Here is a 23,016-nt window from a genome sequence, read left to right on the forward strand (position 1 = left end):
AGCTGCGTGCGTTATTGGGTCTCGGAGATCCAGCAGCAGTAGCAGCACTTCTTAAAGGAGATATAGCTGTCTCTCTTCCTCTTTAACAATATCGAAACCAGAAATTACTAAATTATACAGGTATTTGAAAAGCCGTTAGACCTGTTTATGGCAGAAGAGGAAAAAAGCTCTCCCTTTTCCAGCAGCTGGGAAGCAAAAATGATGACTCGGGTTGGGCTCTGCCCAATCCAGGCACCCCGCTTCCATAATTCCCCTTCTGGTACTTTTGACACTGGCATGCCAGGGATTTTTGTCAGCGTGGAGACCAGCTTTGGAGTCTGCAGAGATGTTTCAGGCAGAATCTGGGAGAGCTCAGGAATGCGTGCTTTATTAAAAAAAAAAAAATACACTGGAGGCAGTTTAGGTATTTAGCCTCTGAAGCATTTTTTGTATCTCTTAATTACTTATAATCTGACTTTTCTTTCTAATTGAGGCTCCCAGCATCTGTCTAGCTACCAATACTCTTAACTACTAATTTACATTGCAGTTGGCACCTGACCTTACATGACACACGTAAGGCTCTTAGACAGATAATCCTGGCTTCTTCTTGAGACTTATGTCGCCATGGAGGGGTCAGTGGTGTGAGACAGCACAGCTTGAGGTGCGAAGTGCCGCGGCGGCTCACACACTTTACCTCGCTGAGTCTGGGAATCCCTTAACAGGCTGATCCGGGCTTTTACACAGCCGGTCCTCCCGCTTTTGTCCCGGGCGGGCATCGCTCTGCCTGTCACTGACAGGCCTTAAAGCAGCATGTCCGTGTTGGTTAATTTGCAGACATCAGGAGACGCATTTCACACTGAATTCCACCCTGTGGGGCCGTGTCTAATTGGACAAATTTGAGCAGCAGGCAGACAAGCCACCGCAGCATGGAGCAGTGATATATGGGCACAGGCAAAGGCTTGCAAGCTTAAAGATACAGCCCCTCCTGTATCAGCCCGCCGGGCTCACAAATCCGAAGCAGGGCAGCCCCACGAGCGAGGTTTAACATCCGACGGCGTCACCTTGATGCTACGGGCTCTTCTGGAGCCGTCCCTTTCCGAGCGGGCACATTTCCCTCTGCGTTTTCCCTCTGAAGGAGCAGGAAAGCGTTCGCAGCTTCGCAGCGGGACACGGGAACGTTTAGTCCAGCCCGAAGCCCTGAAATTAAAGGCTTGCTCGGCTTTAAACTGCACAGCTGCCATCCACATTAGAGTTTCTTTCAGGGAATTTCCTGCAATATTGCGGCAGGCAAGGTGAAGCGGGGAGGCACAGTTATTAGCAAAAAGAAAGGGGGAAAAAAAAAAAAAGAATTTCAGAACCTTGGCAATAAAAGTGAGTTGAAGGGTTGTTTCTGGTCATAGATGTTTCTTTTCCATTTTATGTTGCTTAAGCATAATAAATGTCAGATGGCTCCGAGTAGCATGTTTTATTAAAATAAGTGAATTTGGAGTTCATGAAAGAGCGCTGCATCGATAGCGCTGCACAGGATGGCTTTGGTTGTGCGGGGAGCAGGTGGGGGGGTCCAGTCCGCCTCTCGCCCACGTATGCTGGGACCATTTTTAGAAGGGAGAAACAGCCTGAAATCCTATTTCCGTGGAGTTGCTTTGGTTTTGGTGTCTCTGCTGAGATCACAAACAAAAGTGCCATCCAATGACAACTGCAAAAAGGCTTTTTTAGTGCAGAATTGAAGAATATTATGTGGTGTGGTTGGGTTTTGGTTGGTTGGTATTTTGGACGCTTTTGTTAAGCGGATTGAGACATTAACTCAGTTTTCGTAAATTGCGGAAGGGCCACCAGAAGATGATGATTTTCCATTGTCGCTTCGCTGCTCCGCTGTGGTGCAGCGCGGCAAAACAGTCCCTGTAAGAAATCCAGCTCCCGAGTGTCTTGATTTGAAGTTCATCGAAGTAATTTACAAAATATCAGCTCCCTCCAGTATAATTGTTTCTTAAAACACATTTATATTAGTGCATGCATTTATGTTAGTGACGTTTTGATCTACTATGGGTTCCTCACTTGGGTTTTGGTTTTTTAAACATCTCTGAGAAACATAGCTCCATATTCTGATTTTTCACATTTAACGGTAGTTCTGAAAAGGATCTTATTAAGCAGAAAAGCAAAATGTTGAAACACCTTTCCAAAGGATGGCTTTGGTGACAAGTGCCCACATTTTGCATTGGTCAGAGCATCGTGTCGTGAGTCTGAACTTGGACCGAAAATCCCCTGCCTGACTCTGAGCCCAGAGAGCCCGCTGGGTGCAACGAGCCACTCCGGACAGAAAGCCTTGGGAAGAGAAAAAGAAGTGGCTTGGTGGCTTTGGAAGGATCTGGCCAGAGTTTTACGCTGATACTGTAATATATTGATGCATGCTGATTTAAAGACATACGAGCCTTCGTCCCTTCAGGCGAGCGGAGCGATCCCCAGGGCTGCAGTGGCACCAGCGTGTCCAAGGGAGGCTGCTGGGCTCCACTGCCGCCTCTCCTGCTGCCCCAAAATGCCACAATTTGTGAGTGGCACAAAAATGTCTCTGCCAAATAGCATGGAAGTGATGGCTTCAGCTGGTAGAAACAGTAATGATTGTTTTTTCTCTCTGATTGATGTCTGTCTGTATTTAATGTAGTTACTAGGTGAAAATGAAAGTCTTTGGTTAATCAGATATAGTTTTAGAAACTAAATCTTAAGTCATTCATGTGGATACGGTTGAATTTCCTCCTCTCCTTGCAACCTGTTCCTTCGATCCCGTAGCTTAGATCTGAGGGTTTGCTTTACTTAACTTTTTCCAAATTGAAATAAAAAGCAGATTACTTTAACGTATATCATGGGAGCACTGTGGATTTTCCCCCTCTGGGTTACTTAAAACAAGCCCTGGGCCCAGCAGCGCTGAAAACTTCTGTGAAGCTGAAAGTGCAAGATTTAATGCCTTGTAACTTTAATCTGTCTCTATAATAAATTATTTATGCAGAATGTGTCAAAAACGCATATGTTGCAAAGCAGTAAAATTGCCACCGTGGTGGGTGAAGGCAGGGGAGGTCGCACCGGTGCCCGCCAGCATCCCGGGCAGGCGGCAGAGACATCAGGTGTGATTCAGGCTCTCCTCTCTCGCCACATTCCGGCTTTTCCTATGGGATCGGTGCTGTTTCGCATCACAGCTGATGGGAGTCTTCCACTGGAAGAGCCCGCTCAGTCCTGTAGAAATATCATGACACCTATAAATACAAGAATGTTTTTAAAAACACAGTAAGCATTAGGCCAGCAGCTACCAGGCTATGGACAAGAAGGCTGGGAAAATGAGGATATAATAAATATTCAAGGACCAGTTTTTGGGCTGGTGGGGAAGGGCACAGGAGCAGGGGGGGAGGGAGAGTCCTGCCGGGCGGCCCCAGTGCGTGGAGCCCGGTCCGACCCCTGACTCCATCACTGCTTACCCCGCTGTTCTGCGGCAGAGACAGGACTTCTTCTGCCCTCTCCATCTCATTCTTCTCCTCCTGTCTCCTCCTGTCCTCCTCCGTCTCACATACCCAGTAGGATAACTGGTGAGGGTGCCAGCCCCGTGTGAACCCCAGCCCACGCTCCTCTGAGCCAGCAGCCCGAGCTGCGTGCCTCCGTCGGCAGGAGCGTGAGTAGCTTGCATAGAGGTTTGTAAATATGAATCATTGCTTAAGTGCCAAAATTATAATTAAAAAGGTTTTCTCTTTTGGCTTTTGTCTACATACTTTCCTAATAGTGTCATTTGGCAAAGCCGGGGTGTCTCTCACAATGTAATTGCCGCAGAACATTTCCTTGAAAGAGCAGCAACACCCCGCCTCCTCCTAACACTTGCATGTGGGAAGCACCAACTGTTTTATAGGCATTAGTGAATTATGCTTTTCAGTGCAAGGAGGTATTAACTGTCTGTACAGCTGAGACAGCTGTAAACCAGCTTCTGAGATGAAGTGACCTGCCTGAGGCTGCACGTCGGATGCTGTAGCAGAGGCAGGAGCTGCGGTCATGCCTCTTCCAGGGAGACGATACGGGGGCTTTTACAAGATAGCCTTTGTGTGTGTATTACTTTTCTTCTCTTCCACCTCTGTAGGGGTCTGTACGTAAGAAGGGACGTGTCTCGTCCCAGGGCAGCAGCACCGTGGGCTGCGTGTTTGCGCCCAGCCGTGTCGGTGTAGCTCCAGCTCCTGGTATCGCTGCCTCTATGCCCAGTTTTCGGTGGGAAGCCGGGGTTGCAGGGATGCCAGGCGTGCTCCTCTCATCGGCACTGCTGGCACTTCTTGAGCATTTTGCGTTTTAAAGAGCAGAAGGGCTCTCCTGCCACCCTGTTAAGAGGGCTGGGTAATCCCTTTATGTAGTTACCGGCATCTCCCTGCCGGAGTATCACAACCTGCGCTGAGAAATACAGGTGCCTCCCTGCCAGGGACCGAATGGCAAGAAATCCTTCGGGGTTTATTTTTTTTAAAAGAGTGGTTGTGGTAATACTTGAATTACTAAATAAATAAATAAACAGAACAGCTCTTTAAAATCAGTTGCAGAACATACTTTCTATTTTTGGGCAAAACTTTGAAGATCTGGAAGTTTTCCAACTATTTCAAAATGAAACCTTAAATTAAAATGAGAGCTTTTCAGGGGTTTGTTTAATTATTTTTTTTAATCTTCAGTACCAAGAAAATTAATCTTCGGGATAGGTGTTACATTTGAGGGCAGAATAGTGCCTGGTTGCACTAAAAAAGTCCAGTTAGGACTTTTTGCCCCCTTCGGACTGGTGCAACGAAGTTTGGGGTAGTACAGGCTCAGGTCTTCAGCTGGCCTAAATTAGCACAGCTCCGTTCAGGCTCCAGCTGTAGGCACATATTACTGTTCCATTGCAGCAGATCTCATTTATGACATGTTTTTAAAGCAGATCTGTGAAATGATCCAGCTTTAAAAAAATAACACTAATAAGGGTGTAGTTACACGAGCATCTTATCCCCCAGCAAAGCCAGTTTAAGAGGCTCCCAGCCCTTCCCTGACCCTGCCTTCTCCTCCCAACCCCACGGTTCATTTCCCCTCAGCTCTGCTGCTGCAAGTTTTTGATGTTTGGGGGTTTGGGGCCTTTTTTCCCCCCTTTCTTGTGTTGTTTCAGTGATCAAGTAGAGCATGTTTCCTTAAGGTGTATGAGCAGAACAGGGCACGCGGTGTGCTGGAGCAGAGGGATGGCGGCGAGGGACAAGGAGAAGGGCTGGAAGTATGTGGAAGTCTTTCAGATGGCGCGAGAGTGGATGTTTCTGCAGCTCCCACTAAACCCGAGTGGCTTTGCAGGGGTTTTATTCGAAGCGCCAGGCAGGCAAACAGCCGAGTGGGTGCTCCTGGCGCTGCCCGGGGCGGTGGGTAGGAGCTCACACCCCCACAAGTGACCACAGAAACACAGAATAGTTTGGGTTGGAAGGGGCAATTAAAGGCCATCTCATCCAACCCCCTGCCATGAGCAGGGACATCTTCAACTAGAGCAGGTTGCCCAGAGCCTGGTCCAGCCTGGCCTGGAATGTTTCCAGGGATGGGGCATCTCCCACCTCTTGGGCACCCTGTGATGTTGGCTGAGACTTTGGCCCCTGGAGTCAGCAAGGCACATAGCACCGTTGCAGTCAGTTCCTGGACCTCTGCTGAATTGAGACCATAGCTGTTATTAATTAAATTGTACTGGCTTTTTGTTCCCAACAGCAGTTTGGTTCTACCAGAGCAGCGCTGGTGTTAGCACTGGAATAGAGGAGAACGAGTCGAGATTTCAAGGAATCTCAGAATGGTCTGGTGTACCAGGAAATTCAGTCTGCTGGGATTCTGCGCTACATAGCAATGAGATCAAATGCCTTCCTAACCTATTTACTTTAAATGTATCTTGAATATTAGTAATGATGGAGTAAACAGACGGATCTTTAAAAAGCGTGGTGCCTGCTGAAAGTCTGACACGATATTTAGCGAGCGCAGAAAGGTTTTTTAATCCAACTGCCTTCGTTCGGTGGAATGTGTTTTCTCCTTGTTTTGGCTGGGTGGATCTTGTGGCTGATCTATTTTAAAATAATTAAGTGAACAGTTGCAGAAACACCATGGTATCTTAGACCTGCACGTCGTACAGATTAGATGGAAACACCGAGCTTCCCTTCATATGTGGTGTGGTTATCAGTGCCCTCCAAACAATGCCTGCAGATACCATTCCACATCCTTTCTAAAGGAGCCGAAAAACACGATGACATGTAACGAGACCTCCTTGGGACCGCAGTTGGGTATTTGGTGAGGAAGCAGCAGGGACTGGGGGGTTCACTGTGTCTGCTGGGGCGATACGGGGAGCTCCTGTCCCTTGGCACTTGCCAGGCGAGTCCTGCGTCTGCGGTGCGTGGTGCTGGCAAGTAACGTCCCGGCCCCGTGGGTTTGCCCGTCTGCTGCTTTCTGGGAGCAAGATGCATTACTCACTCCTCTTATTCCTTTAGACATTACACAGAGTGGAAACAAAAATCAGATATAAACACAGAGTCCATCAATCATTACTAATCTAGAAGATAGACCGTGATAGTAAATCTCCCTTTTTCTTCTTCTTTCTGGTCTTTACGCACCGCAGCACAACACGCTGTAGTAACATGAGAAGCATTAAGGTGCTCGGACACACACCGCAGTTTAAAAACAACCGTACAGTGATGGTGCCCTGGCAGGTGTTCCTGTCTGCTGCGCCCCTGCGCCTGGGTGAGCTGACTGGGGATCACAGGGTGTACTGGAACGGTCTGGATGCCACCAAAGGCACCGTGAGACAAAGCCTAGCAATTCTGGTTTAGCTGAATCAGGACTCAAGTGCTTAACCACGCTCCCAGGTGGAGGCGATGCCCAAAATAGACGCCGGAGTACAGATTGGTACGAGTGGCTTTGCCATTTGGATTTCTTTTAGTAATAATTTGCGCGGCAGTGCCAACGAGATGATGGTGGCAAGAGGTGCTTGTTTTCGTTTGGTGGTTATTAGCATCATTTCTTTTTTGATGAACCTTTCGTGTTACTACAGCTGGTCGCTGCCATACAGAGGGGTTTTGTGATTTGGAAATTTATGATAAAGGCACTCTAACACAAGGAATTTGAGCTCACGGGATTGTGCTGGGTGTGTATAGGTCATTGCAGGAACATTCACTGGTTTTCCTTCTTCCTGTAATTCTGTTGATACCAGCTATATGACCATAAAATTCATATTAGAACGTTAGCAAAAGCAAGCGTGTAGCCACATTCTTATCATTTAGCCTAATTTTAATCCTTTGGATAAAGGACTTCATTTTTATCAATTCATAGGCATGGAAGCGACAAGCCCGTTTATAACTATCAGTGATACAGAGCAGCAGCACCAAAAAAGCCATGGGATTTTGGAATCGGCACTGAGAAACTTTTCCATAAATGCCAGGAATAACATTATATTTGAATATTTAACCCTTACCCAGGCAATTTGAGGACTGGAAACCATATGTGCTTTTCATAATGGGAGCCAAGATGACCCTACATAAAGATAAATATAACTACATAAAAGCATTCAGGAAGGATGGTGGTGTGGTTAAGAGCTGGGCAAGGACTGGGGAGCTCAAAGGTCTAATCCCAGCTCAGCCACAGGCTTCTTGGGTGATCCTGGGCATGTAACTTAATCTCTGCGTGTTTTCAGTTTTTCCATTTGTGAATGAGAGATAATAATACTGCCCCACAGCCATGCCCGGAGGATAAACGCCTCGCTGCTTGGGAGGTGTGGGCTTGGAGGTGGTGCTGGTGGCCACCAGGATAAGTCTCAGCCAAGCGCTCTGCTGAGGGTACGTGCTACAGCACTGCCGGTAGCATCCACAGTTTCACCTCTGCTTCTCTAAAAGCTGGTTAAATAAACTCCTGCCTTAATTAGACACAGTGTCAGAGCAGGGCAGCACACCTGAAGCCTCGTCTGGGAAGTCGCATCATTGGCAAGTGTTCCTTGTTTGAACGTAATTTAAATTCAAAAACAACGAGGGGAAAAAATGAGGAAAGGGAAACCTGCAGTAGATGAAACCATCTGGTTTTGTTTGAGTGCTACCTAAGTAACTTGTGTTTATTGGTTATAGACTGGTGTTTTCTTTATACGGTCTCTGGCCAGGTAGCTGTTGTTATACTCGTGACTTGGCATTCACTTCTGCCCTTTGTGAGTCTGCTCGGGAGGTAGAAATCCTGATGCTCTTAGGATTCTTTGAAAAGATGGGATATTTCAAAGTAACCATCAAGACGGAGACTTTTCTTAATTGGTCACTGCAAATTTCCACTCGTAGCCTGTGGCTCCCATGGGGAGGGATATCATTTCTTCACCGTGGGAGCCGAGGCCATGGAGCTGATGGGGCACGGGAGAGGCAGCTGCACAACTGTCGGCATGAGGAGGAATCACGTTTGCGAGAGAAGATCTCTGCTAAGGTGCCATCCCTGCTCTGGAAAGTAGGTAAAAGCCTGCTGAAGTCTGAGCAGCCGGCCCCGGGCTCGCGCACAGGCCGGGCTGTGTAAGGTGCGGGGGAGCGTAATCGCCCATTGTTTGGAAGGAAGAGTTTTGATGTAATTATACCCTTCAGCCATTGCCACACTTTCCTCTCTTTCATCTTCAGGCAGGTCCACACGTTCAGATGTGAAGCTGGAAATGAAACACATCTGGATATCCAAAAATGACAACAGACTTTTATTTGCTATTTTTGGTATACAACAAAAGCTTTGTATCTTGCTAATTGAACATATGGGCTCTCAGTTGCTTTTTTCCCCCTGCTAAACTCCACTTTTCCATGTGTCATCATACGATTCCAACATTTGATCTGTCGAGTCCATCTTGGCCATGTGTTTGTTGTAATCTGCTACACATGTAGGCTTGTTTTCGTGTGCGTCCTGACCTCCAGTGAGAGCTGCAGTTGTTTCCATCATGGATAGTGTTGAGGAGTTACACATCCTTTTTATCAGTGTATTTGGCCACCGGCAGCTCCTCGCGGCGCGGAGCAGGGATCCTGCCAAGCCTCTGAAAGCTCAGTGTTTAGGGTAGCCGTATCTGTTTGGATTGTGATACCAGATGCTGGCTTTTTTCAGTGTAACAGAAGTAGAAGGGAAAACTTCCCCAAAATAGAAAATATCCACATAAGTAAAATCCAGTGTCTCGACGAGGGAAGCTGAGGGTCGGCGTTAGCTCATTAGAGATGGAGCGTATGGAAGGGGTGGAGGTAGATGGCTGGTCAATGGTCACCGGACAGACCCGCACACGCTGGGGGGGTCACGGTGGCGGGGAAGAGCGGCGTTTGCTTGTGGAGAAGGCAGCGTGCTCCTCGGAGCCTGCAGCGTGACGGTCTGCGGCATGAAGAGAGAAAAATGCCGTGTCTGGAGTGGAGAACCGAGCCCTTCAAAGCAGGCTGTGCCATAAATACCCACTGGGAACTTGGCCCCACTGTATGGACGTTCGTGAGACTCGACTCATTAGGAATACAGGACCTCTTGATTAGCATGAAAAGATTCGTCATCAGAATTTTTTTGTGCCTGTGGGGGATCCTCTTACTTATTTCCAACTACGGCTCTAAATTGTTCCCATGCTTCATCGTGGTTTGATTAGCTAAAAACTTAGAGTAACTGTTTGAGGCACTTACCAGAACTAAAAAACAGGTGACAATGATCAAACCGTAGGGCACGGCGCAGGGACTGCTGGTGTTTTAGGGTACGGAGCTTGAACGTGGCTGGAGGCGACCCCCAAACAGGTTCCTGAGCGCTGAAAAGACGCGTTACCTGCGCGCTTTCAAAGTGCTGAGCAATGCTGCCTGTTGTTGCCCAGGATAAACGCCAAATTAAAGCAAAAATAAAAAGGGGGAGTTGTGCATTTAATCGCCCGCGCACACATCCCAGCCTGCACGCCCACCTCATGTTACAGCTGTGTAATAGTCACCTTTCTTGCAGTAAACACTGGGCCAATTTCATCACATTTGGTTTATGTTTATCAACGCAGCACTTAAGCAATGGGGTTTTGGTTGCAATAAGGGAAAGAGCCCGATGCTCTTCAGCCCCGAGGGGAGGGAATGAGAAGCCATCGGCGGCGGGGACAAGCTTTTCCTCTCCCCGTGTCGCAACACCCCTGCCTGACTGCCGCAAACATCAAATATTTGTACTTAAAGACTGAGCTGAGGCAATTTCCACCAGGAGTACGCTGTCTCTCACTGGCTGAAAAGTATTATATATGCATTGGGCTATCACTCCGTTCGGTTCTTGACATACGCTGCCGAGCAGTTTGGTCTTGAACTCCCTTTTTCTTTTTAGCCAAGAGTGTAACGTTAAACAAACCTGAGGTTGCACTCGAGGACTTCCCAATCGACTGAAGAGTGAACTCTGAAGCAGAAGTTGTATTTAACAAAACGGACTTACAATTATTATTATTCATAAATGCACATGTTATGGCTGCAGTTGTTTCACTTCTTTCTTTTACAACCCTATAAATTGTATGCAGAACATAAAGGCTTTACTTCTTAAATAAATGTTTTGCAGCCGCCATAAATTATCTTTCTTGCATTCATAATGAAAAAAAAATCACTGTTTGATGTTTTATATCCTCTTCCCTAAAATGTAAAATATGGTAGTTGGAGCCAGATTTTATCTCATTTGAAAATAAAAGAAGGTTCATTTCCTACTAATTTTTTTCAGTCTTAGGTTTGGAGTTCCCATGAAATGTTGCCCAATCTGCAAAGCAGCGTTACAATAAACTCTGCTTTATCTGAGGGGGTTGTGTTTGAGTTGTACCAGCATTAATAGTCGTCATCATGAAATGAGTTATGAACATAACCTGGATCTCTTTTTTTTTTTTTTTTTTTAATCCCTAACATTGGTTATATTTCATCTTTCCGTGCACCCCGAATCACGGGCTGAATGTGGGATTGTTGAACTTCCCTCTGGGCCGGCCCGAGGAGGACCCTGCCCCAGCGTTGCTGTCCTGGAAGCAGGCCTTGCTAAACTCCCAGCTCACTGGTTTGCAAAGCAAACTTCAGCCTCGTACTATTTACCTTGGCAAGTGCCCGACCAGATTGATGATCTGTAAAGTGGATTTGTTATTTGGCTGTTTGCTTTGGCAGCTCTTGAAAGCAGTTTGCTGATTACAGTCCCAGATGTCATTGCATACATTACTTGTTCACTATAAGTTTCTTTTAAAGTTTTGATTTCAGCCACAAATACTATTAAGCTTTTTGCACCTTTCTGTCTTTAACTCATGGATATTAAATATCAAGAGCAGACAGCTTTGATTTCCTTATATTTTCCTCTTATTATCTTTGTTGGCCTCTTGTAGACATCTCTGTGGTGCCTGCAGCATCTCTCCTTTCCCCGTTCCCCCCGGTTCGGTGCTGTGCCCATCCGTGCCACGGGCGGGTGCAAGTTGGTCACATTCACGGTTTTCTAATTGTAGACAACCTGGAAAACTGACACAGCATTTCTATAAATTATCAGGTTTAACATGACCGAGTACTTGAGGCAGTAGAGCCGAGAACATCAGGAGTAAGGTTAACTAAAATCGCCCTGTGCCCTGTTTGTGTTAGGGAAGGCACAAAAGGAATGTGCGTCTTCGGAGGTGGTTTTTCTAGGTTGTATCCATCTCCTCTAACTATTGTCTTGGGTTTTGAAGGCACTCAAAGTCGATAAGCGATTTGGCAAATCGATAGGCTCAAAATCAATTTTTTTCTGACGTCGGATAATGCTGAGTTTGGCTCCGGTGCCAGCAGCGCCGCTGTGCTCTGCGCCCAAGTGCTCAGCTCCCAGCCCCGTGCCATCAGGCTTTGGGGCCAGGAGTACCAAGATACTTAACTTCCGTGATGCCTCAAAGTACACTTGCCCTTCTAAAGTCCAGTAAAAGGCACATAAAAAGCTCAGCTGGGTGTTTGCTGCTCACCTCCTGCCGCAGGGAGCTGAGCGGGTGCCTGGCACAGTCCGGCAGGGACAAACGATGGCTGGTCCTGGGTTTCAGCAGTCAAACCATCCCTCGGGGACAGGAGCTTGATTTTCTTTTTCCAGTGGGGGTACTTTCGGCTTTGAAATATTCCAGTTGAAGAAGTTGATTCACTTGAAGTAAGGTTTACTTTTCGAGGGGAGGATATCATTGGAGTATTTTTGGCCACTGCTTGAAAATTCCTCTAACCCTTTACTATAATAAGCAAATTGAGCAGATTAAAGACACATTACGCTGCCAAATGGTTTTTCTGCTCAGGGTGACATATATTTTTTCTGTGGAAAAGGTTGTGGGGGGTTTTGTGAGCTGCTATGCTTTTTTTAGCACTTCCTGTTTTATTGTGTTTGAAGTGTCTTTGTGGTGACCTGTTGGGGTAAGATTCTTCCATATGGAAGTGTTTCTTCAACTTTTAATCATTTTGTTTTTAAAAAAAAAAAAAAAAGATTTTAAATCCGATTTGCAGATGTCTCTGGTTTTGTTTGCAGAGAGCTAGTCCAACTCACTACAGTGTTGTAGAAATGTGAGTCATCGTGAATTGTTTATACAAGAAGTGAAGATGACATCCATGTACTTGCGCTCTTAATTAAGTTAGATACTTTCTTTAAAATCTGTTTAAAATATCCGTAGGAAAGCATTTGTTTGTGGTTTAATGTATTTTTTTCTCTTCGGAAAATTATATTCCTTTAAAGATTTGGGGTGAAACCCTGCGTTCACTGAATGCCTTGGCAAAACTCCTGTTGGTTTTGATGGAACTGGGATTTCACCAGTAGACCCCGGCTCTGTTGTAGACGTCTCTGAAGTCAAGTAATATCAGGATAACAAGCAATTTTGTCCTGTGCCTATTCCTGGAGAAAATCTTGCTGGGATTTTACATAGGGTCAAAAAAAGTTACAAGTTTATTTTTAAGTCTGTGAGACAAAATTCTTCATTAATGTACAACAGAATGCGTTCTCCCTGTGCTCATATTGGACTCGCTGGGTAGTAACTGAGAGCAGAATTTGGACCACTGTGTTTGCATTATAGCTGCATCCTGTTTCCTATTAGTTTTGACACTAACATCTGAATTTCAGATTTCTTCTTGTTTAGGTTTAACTGCTCAATCAATACGTACAACAGACATCTCGGGACCTCTCTGTAGTTGTCTGGCTTGCATGGGGTGGAAGGGCAAAACTTGGCATCTGGGCGAACAGCTCTGGAGCAGCCCCTGCGTTTGAGTTGGTAAATCACAGCGTGTCGTTGCACAGACGGCTGGGCTTGTCCATCAGGCATCTCCAGACTTTCCCTCTGCATCATATCCTCAACGTTTTAACCATAAGAAAACTGGCTTTGACAGTGTTTTTGAGCCCACATGTGAATACCACATGTTGAGGTCTCATGTCTGCAGTTTCACTCCTAATTAAGTGTAGATGTAAGTACTGGGTATCTTATAAGGTCTTTGGCTCTCTGCAATTCACCACAAGCATCTAATTTCCACTTCCTTTGTCTTGGACCTATTATTTATATGAGGGGGGTAGGTGGACTCAGCAGTTACAAGTCTGTTGGATTATTATGTTTCTGTAGCTGTCATCCTGTCAAAGGTCTTGCAGAAATTTGCGTTGCAGGCTCTTGCTAGTTTATTACGGGCAAAACTCCCTCCCGTGCCAAAGGCCAGCCCAAGGTCTGTGCGCCACTTAAGTCTTACTAAGCCCTGAAAATGGGTCTTAAATGGTATATTGGCCTTGCGCCTGCTCTCAGCGTGGAGGTGAATTGCATTCTTTGTGAACAGTGAGATTCCCAGTTCAGCTTCGGCTGCTAGTCTTCACTGCTCTGAGTATTAGGATGGGTTCTCTAAACTTGCCTAAAACTTTTGATGCTACAGCCTGCGGAAGCTAAGGCCTCACGGGCTTTCTGACCTAACAACGGGGTGGTTTGAAAAACGGCAACGTTTTGATGTAGATGGGCACAGCACTCATCTGGTTTGGATTTTCAAGGTGTTCCAAAGTCATATTGTTAGCTACAGGGGGTCTTTTGTGAGCAGGGATATGCACTGACTTGCTACTGAGACCTCAGAGCATTCCCAGATACTTATTTTTGGAAAATTGAAGTCAAGTAGCTATATTGTCTCGTGCCCATTATACAGGTGGAGGAACTAAGGCATAAGATGGACAAACGACTTTACTGGGCTGGTCAGAGTGGTATCAACAAGACTCGGACATAAACCTGGAGAGTTATTTTACTGTCTCTGTTCTCCCTGGTTTCCACAGTATTCGGAATGTGTCGGGAAGGATTTCAGTAAGCAAATCCTGGTAGCCTTATTTGCATCTACCTGAAGAAGATCATATTGATGTGACCTCTTTAGGTGATGCTTTCCCTTGTCCTACCTGATGAACTGCCGTGTTTAGATACAGGCAAGGACTTGGGGCTGGCTTTCAAAGTTGACATGGAAAAGATTGAATTACGCACTTTTGAAGGTCTCTATCGTCTCTGGGCCTCCTTTCAGCTGCGCCCTGGCAGGGCTTCAGGGGCTCTGGGGAAAAGGTGCCTTCAGCTCAGTGGCAACTCTCCTGTTTAAATATTTCACCAAAACACCTCCAACGTATCCCACTTCCTCAGTAGTTTCCAAACAGGGTCCAACTAGATGAAAATTAGCCAGTGTCTTAGTTTGTAGCGCTGCAAAGGTCAAATGTCTTGGAGAAACAAGGTGCTAAGATGCTAATTCTCCAACTTGGAATGAGAGGGCAGTTCTCTGCTCGATTAAGCGGAAAATGCAGGTGGTCTTAAACATCTCCATTTTCACCTCCTGTTTTGAATGCAGTTTAACAAAAACTGTTGTAATTACAGAGAGGATAACCAGCTTCCCGTGCCGTCCCAAATCCTGCCCGAAGATCAACTGTGGGAGAAACAGCTTGGGGACGGAGCCCCCGTGCAGACTTGAAGTGTGCTAGAAGAGGTCCTGGGCTGGTCCCTGCCCCATCTGTCCCCGAGGCGGGACATGCAGGAAGCTCGTCCCCAACTTCTGTTCTCACACTGCACCTCCTACACTTCTCCTCTTGGAATCTTGTTTTCCACTTTTTGGAGATTTGTGAAACATATGCTTTGGAGGGTTCCCAATTTTTTTCACAGCAAGCAAAGAATTACTCTTTGCGTTGTAAAAAGCCTCACGAAAAAGTGCGCTCCTTCTTTGTAATGGACTTGCCTGGCACTACTCAACAATCCACATTTCTCATCACTTTGCAGTGTGCTTTTATAGGGTATAAAAATGGTGTTATGATCCATGTTCCCAAACCTTGCCTCAGCTAGCAAGAACATCAATAAACATGGCTTGATAGACGCCAGAGCCACAGCACCGTATCCCTCGGTGCTTTGAACGTGCCCGAACATACCTTTTGAATCTATTCTCCGTGTATAAAACTACTTGGGCCTCTGTTAACCTGTTAATGTATCGAAGGTAATACTTGTGTGCTTAGGAGAAGTTACTTCTCCTAGGACGCGTTTCCAATCTGGTCACTTGTTGTACTTAGAAATGTTTTCTTTACTTCATCTCATGTCCCACTTTTTTTTTGCTTTCCTCCATTTAAATTAATCTGCAGATAGGGAGGTCATTGTACCTGGAACTGGCAAAAGATTTTACTTCCTTTCTCCCCCTTCCCTTTTTCTTCTCTCTCTGTAAAATTATTATTGTTATTTCTTCGGTTCACAACTGAGATGATGGGTTGATGTTTGAACAGTTAGGCGCTCTGTTCCAGGAAAGTCTGTCTTTGTTCCAAGGCTTCCAGCGCAGAGGCTCCTTCCACCTTGATCTTTCAGCAGAGCACTAAAACATTTGGCAAGGGTTTTGTCGCATTTTTTTGCTGCTGTCCAGGCTTTTTTCAGAGATTCCCTTTGGACAGCTTCCACCTTTGAGCTTGCCCGCTGTAGGGAATGCTTCTGCATGTATTTACACAGCCACATCATCAGACCTGATGCATCCCTCACATCTTCATTAGTACCTGACGCCCGCTTGCCCACCTCCTTGGATTTGCTGCTCTCTGCTTTTGAAGCAAGTTTTCCCTCCCGACACTTTGTGCCGAGCCTACCTGTAGATGGCTTTGCTCTGGTGGGAAGCTCTTTAGGACACAAGGGTAGGACAGTGGTTGCTTCATGGTCTCACAGAGCATCGCTCTGCTGCCAAAAGGGAGGCAGCTCAGCAGGCTGTCCGACAGCTACCCCCTCTGCAAAACGTCACTAGTTTCACTCATCATTTTAGACTGGAAAAGGTGTAGGATCAACTTCTACCCGAGTTCTAGGCTTCTCTCTAATAATCAGATTTCTTTTCCATGTTAAATTCCGCAGAAACTTGTGATTAGCCCCACTTCTGAAAGTTCACAGCGGCTTAATTCTACTGTAAAACTGTCAGCAGTGATTTTCTTTTTTTTAAGAGGGATTTTGGTTCTCGTACAGAACTACTTCTTGCTAAATTCCTTTTCAACCAAACACACTTGTCATTTCTCAGCCATTAAAGACAATAAACTCCATCTTTGGATTTTTACATGCTGAACTTAGTTTATAATGATAGATACTTGTTTATAACCCACTGAAGATTTTTGTTAGCTTTCTGGCATAAAAATTGGAATTTTCTCATTTGATTCGTAGTTATTAGTAGCAGGTTTATCCTTTTAAATATGTACAAGCTATGATTTCAGTGGGATATTTATGGTCCCCGAGAATGGTAGTCTGCAGCTCGCAGGATCCATCTTGCCTCGGCAAGCGGCGTGGGTATAATCATCAAACTGTTCACATGGAGTAAAGCTGGTTTCACAGGAGGGTTTAGGTATTGCAACCCAGCAGGTCACAGGACCTGGTTTCAGGTCCCTGGGGAGAGACGGGCTTTCCTTCATCTCCGGGTGTGAGTGGTCCCACGTTTTCTGGGGTGCTTAAGCCAGTTGGTGCTGTAAAGTGTATTTAGAGGGGGCTGTAAAGTTTGTGCAGAGCTGAGTGGCTGCATCAGGCCCTCCTGGGGAAGCAGGCAGGGAGAAACACCTACCTCCATCATCCCAGATGTGCTTGGGAAGGGGCCAAGGTGCTGGGAAAACTGCGACGGTTCTTCCTGGATCCAGGGAAATCTGCTAGACAGGGACAGGGCCTGTGGGGTTAGGCAAGGATTTGGGCATCGGGATTTGGACTTCCAGACTCCGAAGCTTCTCCTTCATCCCTCTCTGTGTACCTGGTCCCTTGGGGCTTTGGGTGGCTTCTGGTTGAATGGTTAATCCCAAATTACATTACAGGTTGCATTACTTCATAAATCACAGCAAAGCATGTCCTTGCCATCCATGCTCCAAAATGGGTTTTATTGAAGGAAGGAAAAAGAACATTTACTATAAAAATCCGGTTCTTGTGCTTCCAAGTTAGAGCATGCTGCGTTTCATAAATTAACGGCACAACATGAATTATCAGACTTTCTTCTTACCCTTGACATTTTTCCGCATTTGTTTGGGTTGATGCACCCACTTTCTGTCCTTCTCTGCTTTTGTGGGAGATCCGTTTGTCTCAGCGGTGCAGATGGAAGTGCACGGCTGAAGCGGTGACGCAGCTCCCCGGCGGGCAGCAGCCAGCAGGGGCTGGGGGATCTGGCGTGGTCCCTTCCGTCAGCATCTCCCCTGGAACAGCCTTCTTTGTCTGAGTCAAGGAGTTTCACCGAGCATCTGGCAACAGACTTTAACCTGTGCACAAATGGTCATCTCCCCTTTATTGGAAAACGTGCAGGTAGCGGGCTCTCTCATAGACAGTGATATGATGGGAGAGGACAGAGAAACTCCAAGGACATTGGTAAGACAGATTTTAATCTGAATTTTTCCCCATAAGAATAATGCCCTATAGGCGCACCCTTCTAGTCACCTTTTATGATTTCTGTAACACGAGGTCGTCGCCAAGTAAAAAAAAGTGTTATTCATGGCACTAGAAGTCCTTGTATGACTTTTTTTAAGTAGTTCTTGCTTCTTCCTGAAAGCTTTGCTTTTAGCTGTAAACGGTGAGCCGGCTTTGCCTAACTCCTGTTTGCATTTGGAGTTGCTGCTGCAAATTGCCAAGTGCAAACGTGAGGCATGTAGAAGGGTAAATCTCCTGCCCTTTGAGTACAGTCTTTGCCGAGGATGAGAGTGAGATGAGTTAAATGACCGAAAGCCTTAGGCTAGGACATGCCAGTTGCAATAATTTTTTCACTCCATCATCTCACCTTGCAACGTCGCTCTGCCTTACCCAGCCACCAGATGTCTGATGGATAACGTAAGTGACAAGGGCAAAACCTCCTCAACGTATGCGGAGAAAAACTTCAGACAGCGAGGAACGGGTCTGCTGGCTCCTGACCAGCTGGGTCCTGCCTGGCCTTTCCGAAGCCCGCCTGGCTGGAGTGAAATCCCTCCTGCGGACAGGCTTTGGGAGGAGATCAGACCTTGGGACTGCGAGTCACCAAGCGCTCTGGCGCCGCTCCAGCAGCACTCTTAAGCACACACTTAACTTTCAGCATATATATGCTACCATTGAAGTCGTCGTAGCTGTTTGCATGTTTAAAATTAAGTATATTCTTAAGCTGGCTTGGGACCAGCGATTTCAGTGCTTCCTAGGTCCAGTCCGTGCTGGAGCTTAGATAACTAGCTTGTGCAACTTGGCACGTGCTTTTCATGAATCCAGAATCAGGCCAAAAGAATTTATCTTCCCTGACTTGGAAGGCTTGCAAGGAAACAACTTTTAAGGTTTTTTTGAATTTTCATTATTTTCTAAACATAAAATTTTGTGTTTCTCTGCAGTCCTTAAAGAAACACAGTTTCTTAATGTCCTTGGAGGGATCTACAGGCTTTGAGGAGGCAATTTCTGAAATGCCCAGAGCTGATGTAAGGGCACCTGGGACCTGCTGCCTGGCCAGGGCAGGACCTGGGGGCTCTAGAGGGTCCCGTCTGTGGTTTTGTACCTTCTAGAAAATGTGCCATTGCACTGGGGTGTCCTCAGATGCAAGATTCTTTCTAGGCAACCCTGCACAGACTTGCCCAGTGACCTTGGGTCAGTTACTTAAACCTTGGTATTCCAGCTCTTCCCCGGTGTAAGCAATGAAACTCTTTATATCAGCGCTGATAACTCGTTTTGGCTCAGATTTGGCCCTTGTAGGTATGTTTTGTAACCTCTCCTCCATTCCCCGATCTTGGTTGCTCAATTAATAAGTAGCAAGAGTAAGCTTCCAAACCAGTTCCTGGTGGTTGACAGTGCTGTATCCTTAGAGCAGCCGCTCAGCTGCCCCGAACACAAACATTTCCATCACTCTGGTTTAATACCTGAATCCATCCTGTGCCGTTCGTGAAATATCTTAAAATACTTGTAGGGAAGTTGTGATTACAGTAAGCTATTCACAGAGTATTAGACATAACCCTAATAAATTGAATGTTAACACGGATTTGCTACAGAACGCGTCAGAAGAAGGTCATCACTCTGTTATTCCCTAAGGAAAAGACGGTTACAGCATAGGTGTATGGCATGAGTTACATTACCGACACGGAAACCCCTGCTCTAAATGACTCAAATATGCTAATTTTCATGAAGTGGTTGCAAAGCGCAGATGCCTCGTGCTTAGGAAGGCTGCGGGCGGCTGTGCAGCCTGGGGCTGGCAGGAGCCGGGGCAGGAGCCGCGCACGTGCTGGGCAGCAAAAGAGAAATCAGCCTCCCAGCTCCTCCCAAACACCCAGCCAGCGCCTCGTGTTTGCAAGTGAGATTTATTTATCCTGTGTACAAGTACTTATTGGACAGTAGCTTGGAACCGACGCGTACATTATCTCATAGTGAGGTAAGACAAATAAATTACAAGTTAGAGGCCCCGAGTGGGATTAGTGATGCACCTTAGGAAAATATTTTGGTTTCTGTTTATATGTCGGCTGGGTTGTGAAATGTTTCATCTGGAAAAGGTGATACGAGACCAGAGAAATATTTCCTCTTATAACGCAAAAAATATTTCGGTTTCATTCTTAACTGGTTGCTAATGATATAAACCAAATTTCACATGTCCGGAGCTTCGATGGCTGCTCGGCCGCTTTCCTACAGATTCTCTTCTGCGAACTTTCTCGTAGGCGATAAGAAACTGCCTCTTGATCTCCCCTTGTTTGTGAACATTTCTCTGTGTGCATATTACTGATAAAGAGCAAGTTACCTGCGGCCCAGCAGAAGTCTCTGTCTCCGTTGGACTCGCTCTGCTGAGCAGGAGGACGTTAAGGATGCTCGGGCAGGGTTTGGGCCACGTCCATCCCAGCTGTGCAGCTCCATCCAGGCGGGCCTGGCACAGGGAAACCTTCACCCCCCGCCTTTGCAGTGGGTTTTAGATAGGGTTTTCCCTACCATTCATCTGCAGAGGAACTGTACCCACGATGAACTTGGCCTTTTCCAAGCATTACGCTCTCTGTTTCTATTACCAAGAGTCTCCTATTACAGTTTGAGTGATACATTAGTATATAGCACGGTTCCAATGTTTTTTCAACACTAAGATTTTTTTAATTCAAATGAAACAATCAGAATTAAATTCCTTGGCTCCGAACAGTTACCACTAATTCTCAAGGAATATGACAAATCCACACTTCTGTCTCAAAGCGTAACGTAAGATCTTAGTTATCTAGAAAACCCCGATGAGTTGTCAGATCTTTCCTTACTTGTGGGTAAATATGAGCCTTTTATAATCCGTTATGTGTTCTTTATATGTGTGTGTATATATATATACACACACGTGCATTTGCACATGCCACGAGATTGATAATAAGCAAGATAAATCTTGCTGTTTTCCTAAGGGAAGTAATATATTATTCGAGTCCCTCCAGTGGAATTGGCATATTTCTACCTCGCAAAGTGAGGTCACTAAGACAGGGTATGCCTGCAAACCTCGCCCGCGGGGTTCAGAAAGGACTCGGCATATAAAGGAACAAGCAAATAAGCATCGTTATGTAGTGTCACAGAAATACCAGATGTGTCCTTCATGCTTCTTACGCAGCTTTTCCCGGTGAAGCCAATACGAAGGCTTCAGCGGCATAAAATCGCGGCTTTTATTCAGATGAGAAGTAAAACAAAATAAAGACTTCGTCTAAAAAAGCCTCCGCTGAGATTTAATGGAATTCATTGTGTGTTTAAATTTCCCAGGCATTGTTGAAGGTCTCAATAATCATCTTGTTGTAAGCTTAACTAAGTCATAGATCTTCAGAGAGTGGGAAATTTTACTAGGAGGAAAAAAAGTTACTGGATTTTCTAATTTTAACCAGGACTGAGAATTATAAGTATGTGAATACCACAGGAAAACACTTCCAACTTTGTGAAAACTAAAAAGTGCGGAAGATCTTTTGTGAATCCTTTTTAAATGAAATTTCCAGACCTGGAGCTTGAAAGAGCATCAGGTGAAGTTTTTCTGCTGTGCAGAATCATACCTGGTAACGCGCAGCCTCCCCGCCTGCCCCGGCTTGTGCGGAGCTCTCTGCTCTTCAGGACACTCTACTTTATGTCAGGATTAAATGTAAAGAAATGTTAATCTCTAAGGGGGCTTGGAGCTGATCATAGCATTCCTGATTTTTTCCAGGCGTTCTGATTTTGCAAAGCTGTAAAGAGTTAAAATATGCAAGAATCTTGCTGTTCAAGGCGGGGGGAAGCTTTTTTTTCTTGGAAATTAATTTTATTACAAAGGGGTATTTTGTTTTTAGAATTGTAATGGCATCCAGTTATACTGTAGTTTCCATCTCTCTTTGCTTTTAGACTGCTAAATAAATTGCATCCAGTATTGCAAAACTACACTCATCGTGTTTTTCAGTGCGCTGTGTTCCTCGGGCTGTCGATGAGTTGCCCCTTCCCCATCGGTGCCTGCAAGAGCAAGGCCCCTGCTTTACTCTTTACAGCAAGACGACGAAGTCCTGTGCTTCTGGTACTGCAAAACCGCGGCATAAATTCCCCCAGTGACACCAAACGCAGATATAATTTTTTTTGGCATTTTATCTTTTAAGTCCTGCTTTGGACGGATGTCACATCCTGCCTCCGATTTTTAAACCATGCCGTCTCTCTCCCGTGTCCTTTTGCTAACCTCCGCGCCTCTGGGGAAGCCAGGAGCTCGGCCAGGGCTGCAGGGGCCCTCGGCGATGTTCGGGGGGCTCTGGGGGGCTTCCGTCAGCTTTCCCCGTCCTGGGGCTCAGCATCGGTGCTGCGGCGACACTCGGGTCCCTCGTTTGGTGGCCAGGTGTGTTACCGGCGGGCTGGTGTGAAACTGCAGTTGGGACGGCATGGAATGGAGTCGCGGGGAGCATTCGAGGCAAAGGCAGGGTTTAATAAATACACTTAATCATTTATGTTTTGACCTTAACCCAGACTCAGACACAGAAAGCGGAGAGTTGAAAACATACTTTGTCAAGGCTCCTTTGGCTGCTGGAGTGGTAAAACAGGGCAGCCTTGCTCTGAGGAAAGGCAGATCCTTCAGAAAGGAGAGTAAAAGGTCAGAACTAATCCAAAAGGACAAGCAGTGTATGTCTGTGTGTATATTGGGTTTCACATATGAAATCCAGTCATGATAAATCTGATGGCTTTAGAAACATCTACTTTGATTAATGAAAACATAGTTCCCATAGACCATGGGTTTCATACTTCAAAGTTCTCCTGGATTTAGGACCTTAGGTTTTGCTTATTCATATAACATGCAGGAAACTATTTTTAAATGAATAAGGGAGTTTAAAAAAAAAAAAAAAAAAGGCAAACGTTTCAACATCGGTGGTACAGATAGACTGGATAATAAGGAGCAAAATTAACAAACAACAGACATTTTATTATGCGTTTTACAATAATGTTTACATTCTTTCTTCTATATTTGTTTTTCCTTGAAAAGATTTATGTATTTATAAAAATATCTCACTGCTCCAGCTCTGAAAATTGCAGCCTCTCTCCCATTTGAAAGGCTTCAGGATGGCTGCGATGGCTGGCCATGTTCCTAATCATCTGAAACGCTTCTCCTGAGCCCACGGTTAACCCCTTGTGCGGGGCTGGAGGAGACAGTGCTTGTCGGGGCGGTGAGGAGGAGGAGGAGGGTGAGATGATCCCTGAGGACC

The 23,016-nt window shown here is 45.8% G+C and overlaps 1 protein-coding gene across 15 annotated transcripts in view; it reads left to right on the forward strand.

Annotated features, from left to right (window-relative positions):
- The window catches only part of BCAS3 (BCAS3 microtubule associated cell migration factor), a 364,218-nt gene that overhangs the window by 311,602 nt on the left and 29,600 nt on the right, over positions 1-23,016 (forward strand). The window contains exon 24 of one of the 15 annotated variants that reach the window (XM_054209087.1): positions 22,832-22,917. The exons of 12 other annotated variants lie outside the window; for them this stretch is intronic. In XM_054209087.1, the coding sequence (XP_054065062.1) occupies positions 22,832-22,902 (71 nt within the window). In that variant the 3' untranslated portion in view covers positions 22,903-22,917. Of the gene's footprint in view, positions 1-2,202; positions 2,537-8,288; positions 10,712-22,831; positions 22,918-23,016 lie in introns of those variants that run through there. 2 more of the 15 variants (XM_054209086.1, XM_054209089.1) reach the window with 2 other exon arrangements.

The sequence above is a fragment of the Rissa tridactyla genome, chromosome 7 (assembly GCF_028500815.1).
Source record: "Rissa tridactyla isolate bRisTri1 chromosome 7, bRisTri1.patW.cur.20221130, whole genome shotgun sequence".
Taxonomy (NCBI): Eukaryota; Metazoa; Chordata; class Aves; order Charadriiformes; family Laridae; genus Rissa; species Rissa tridactyla.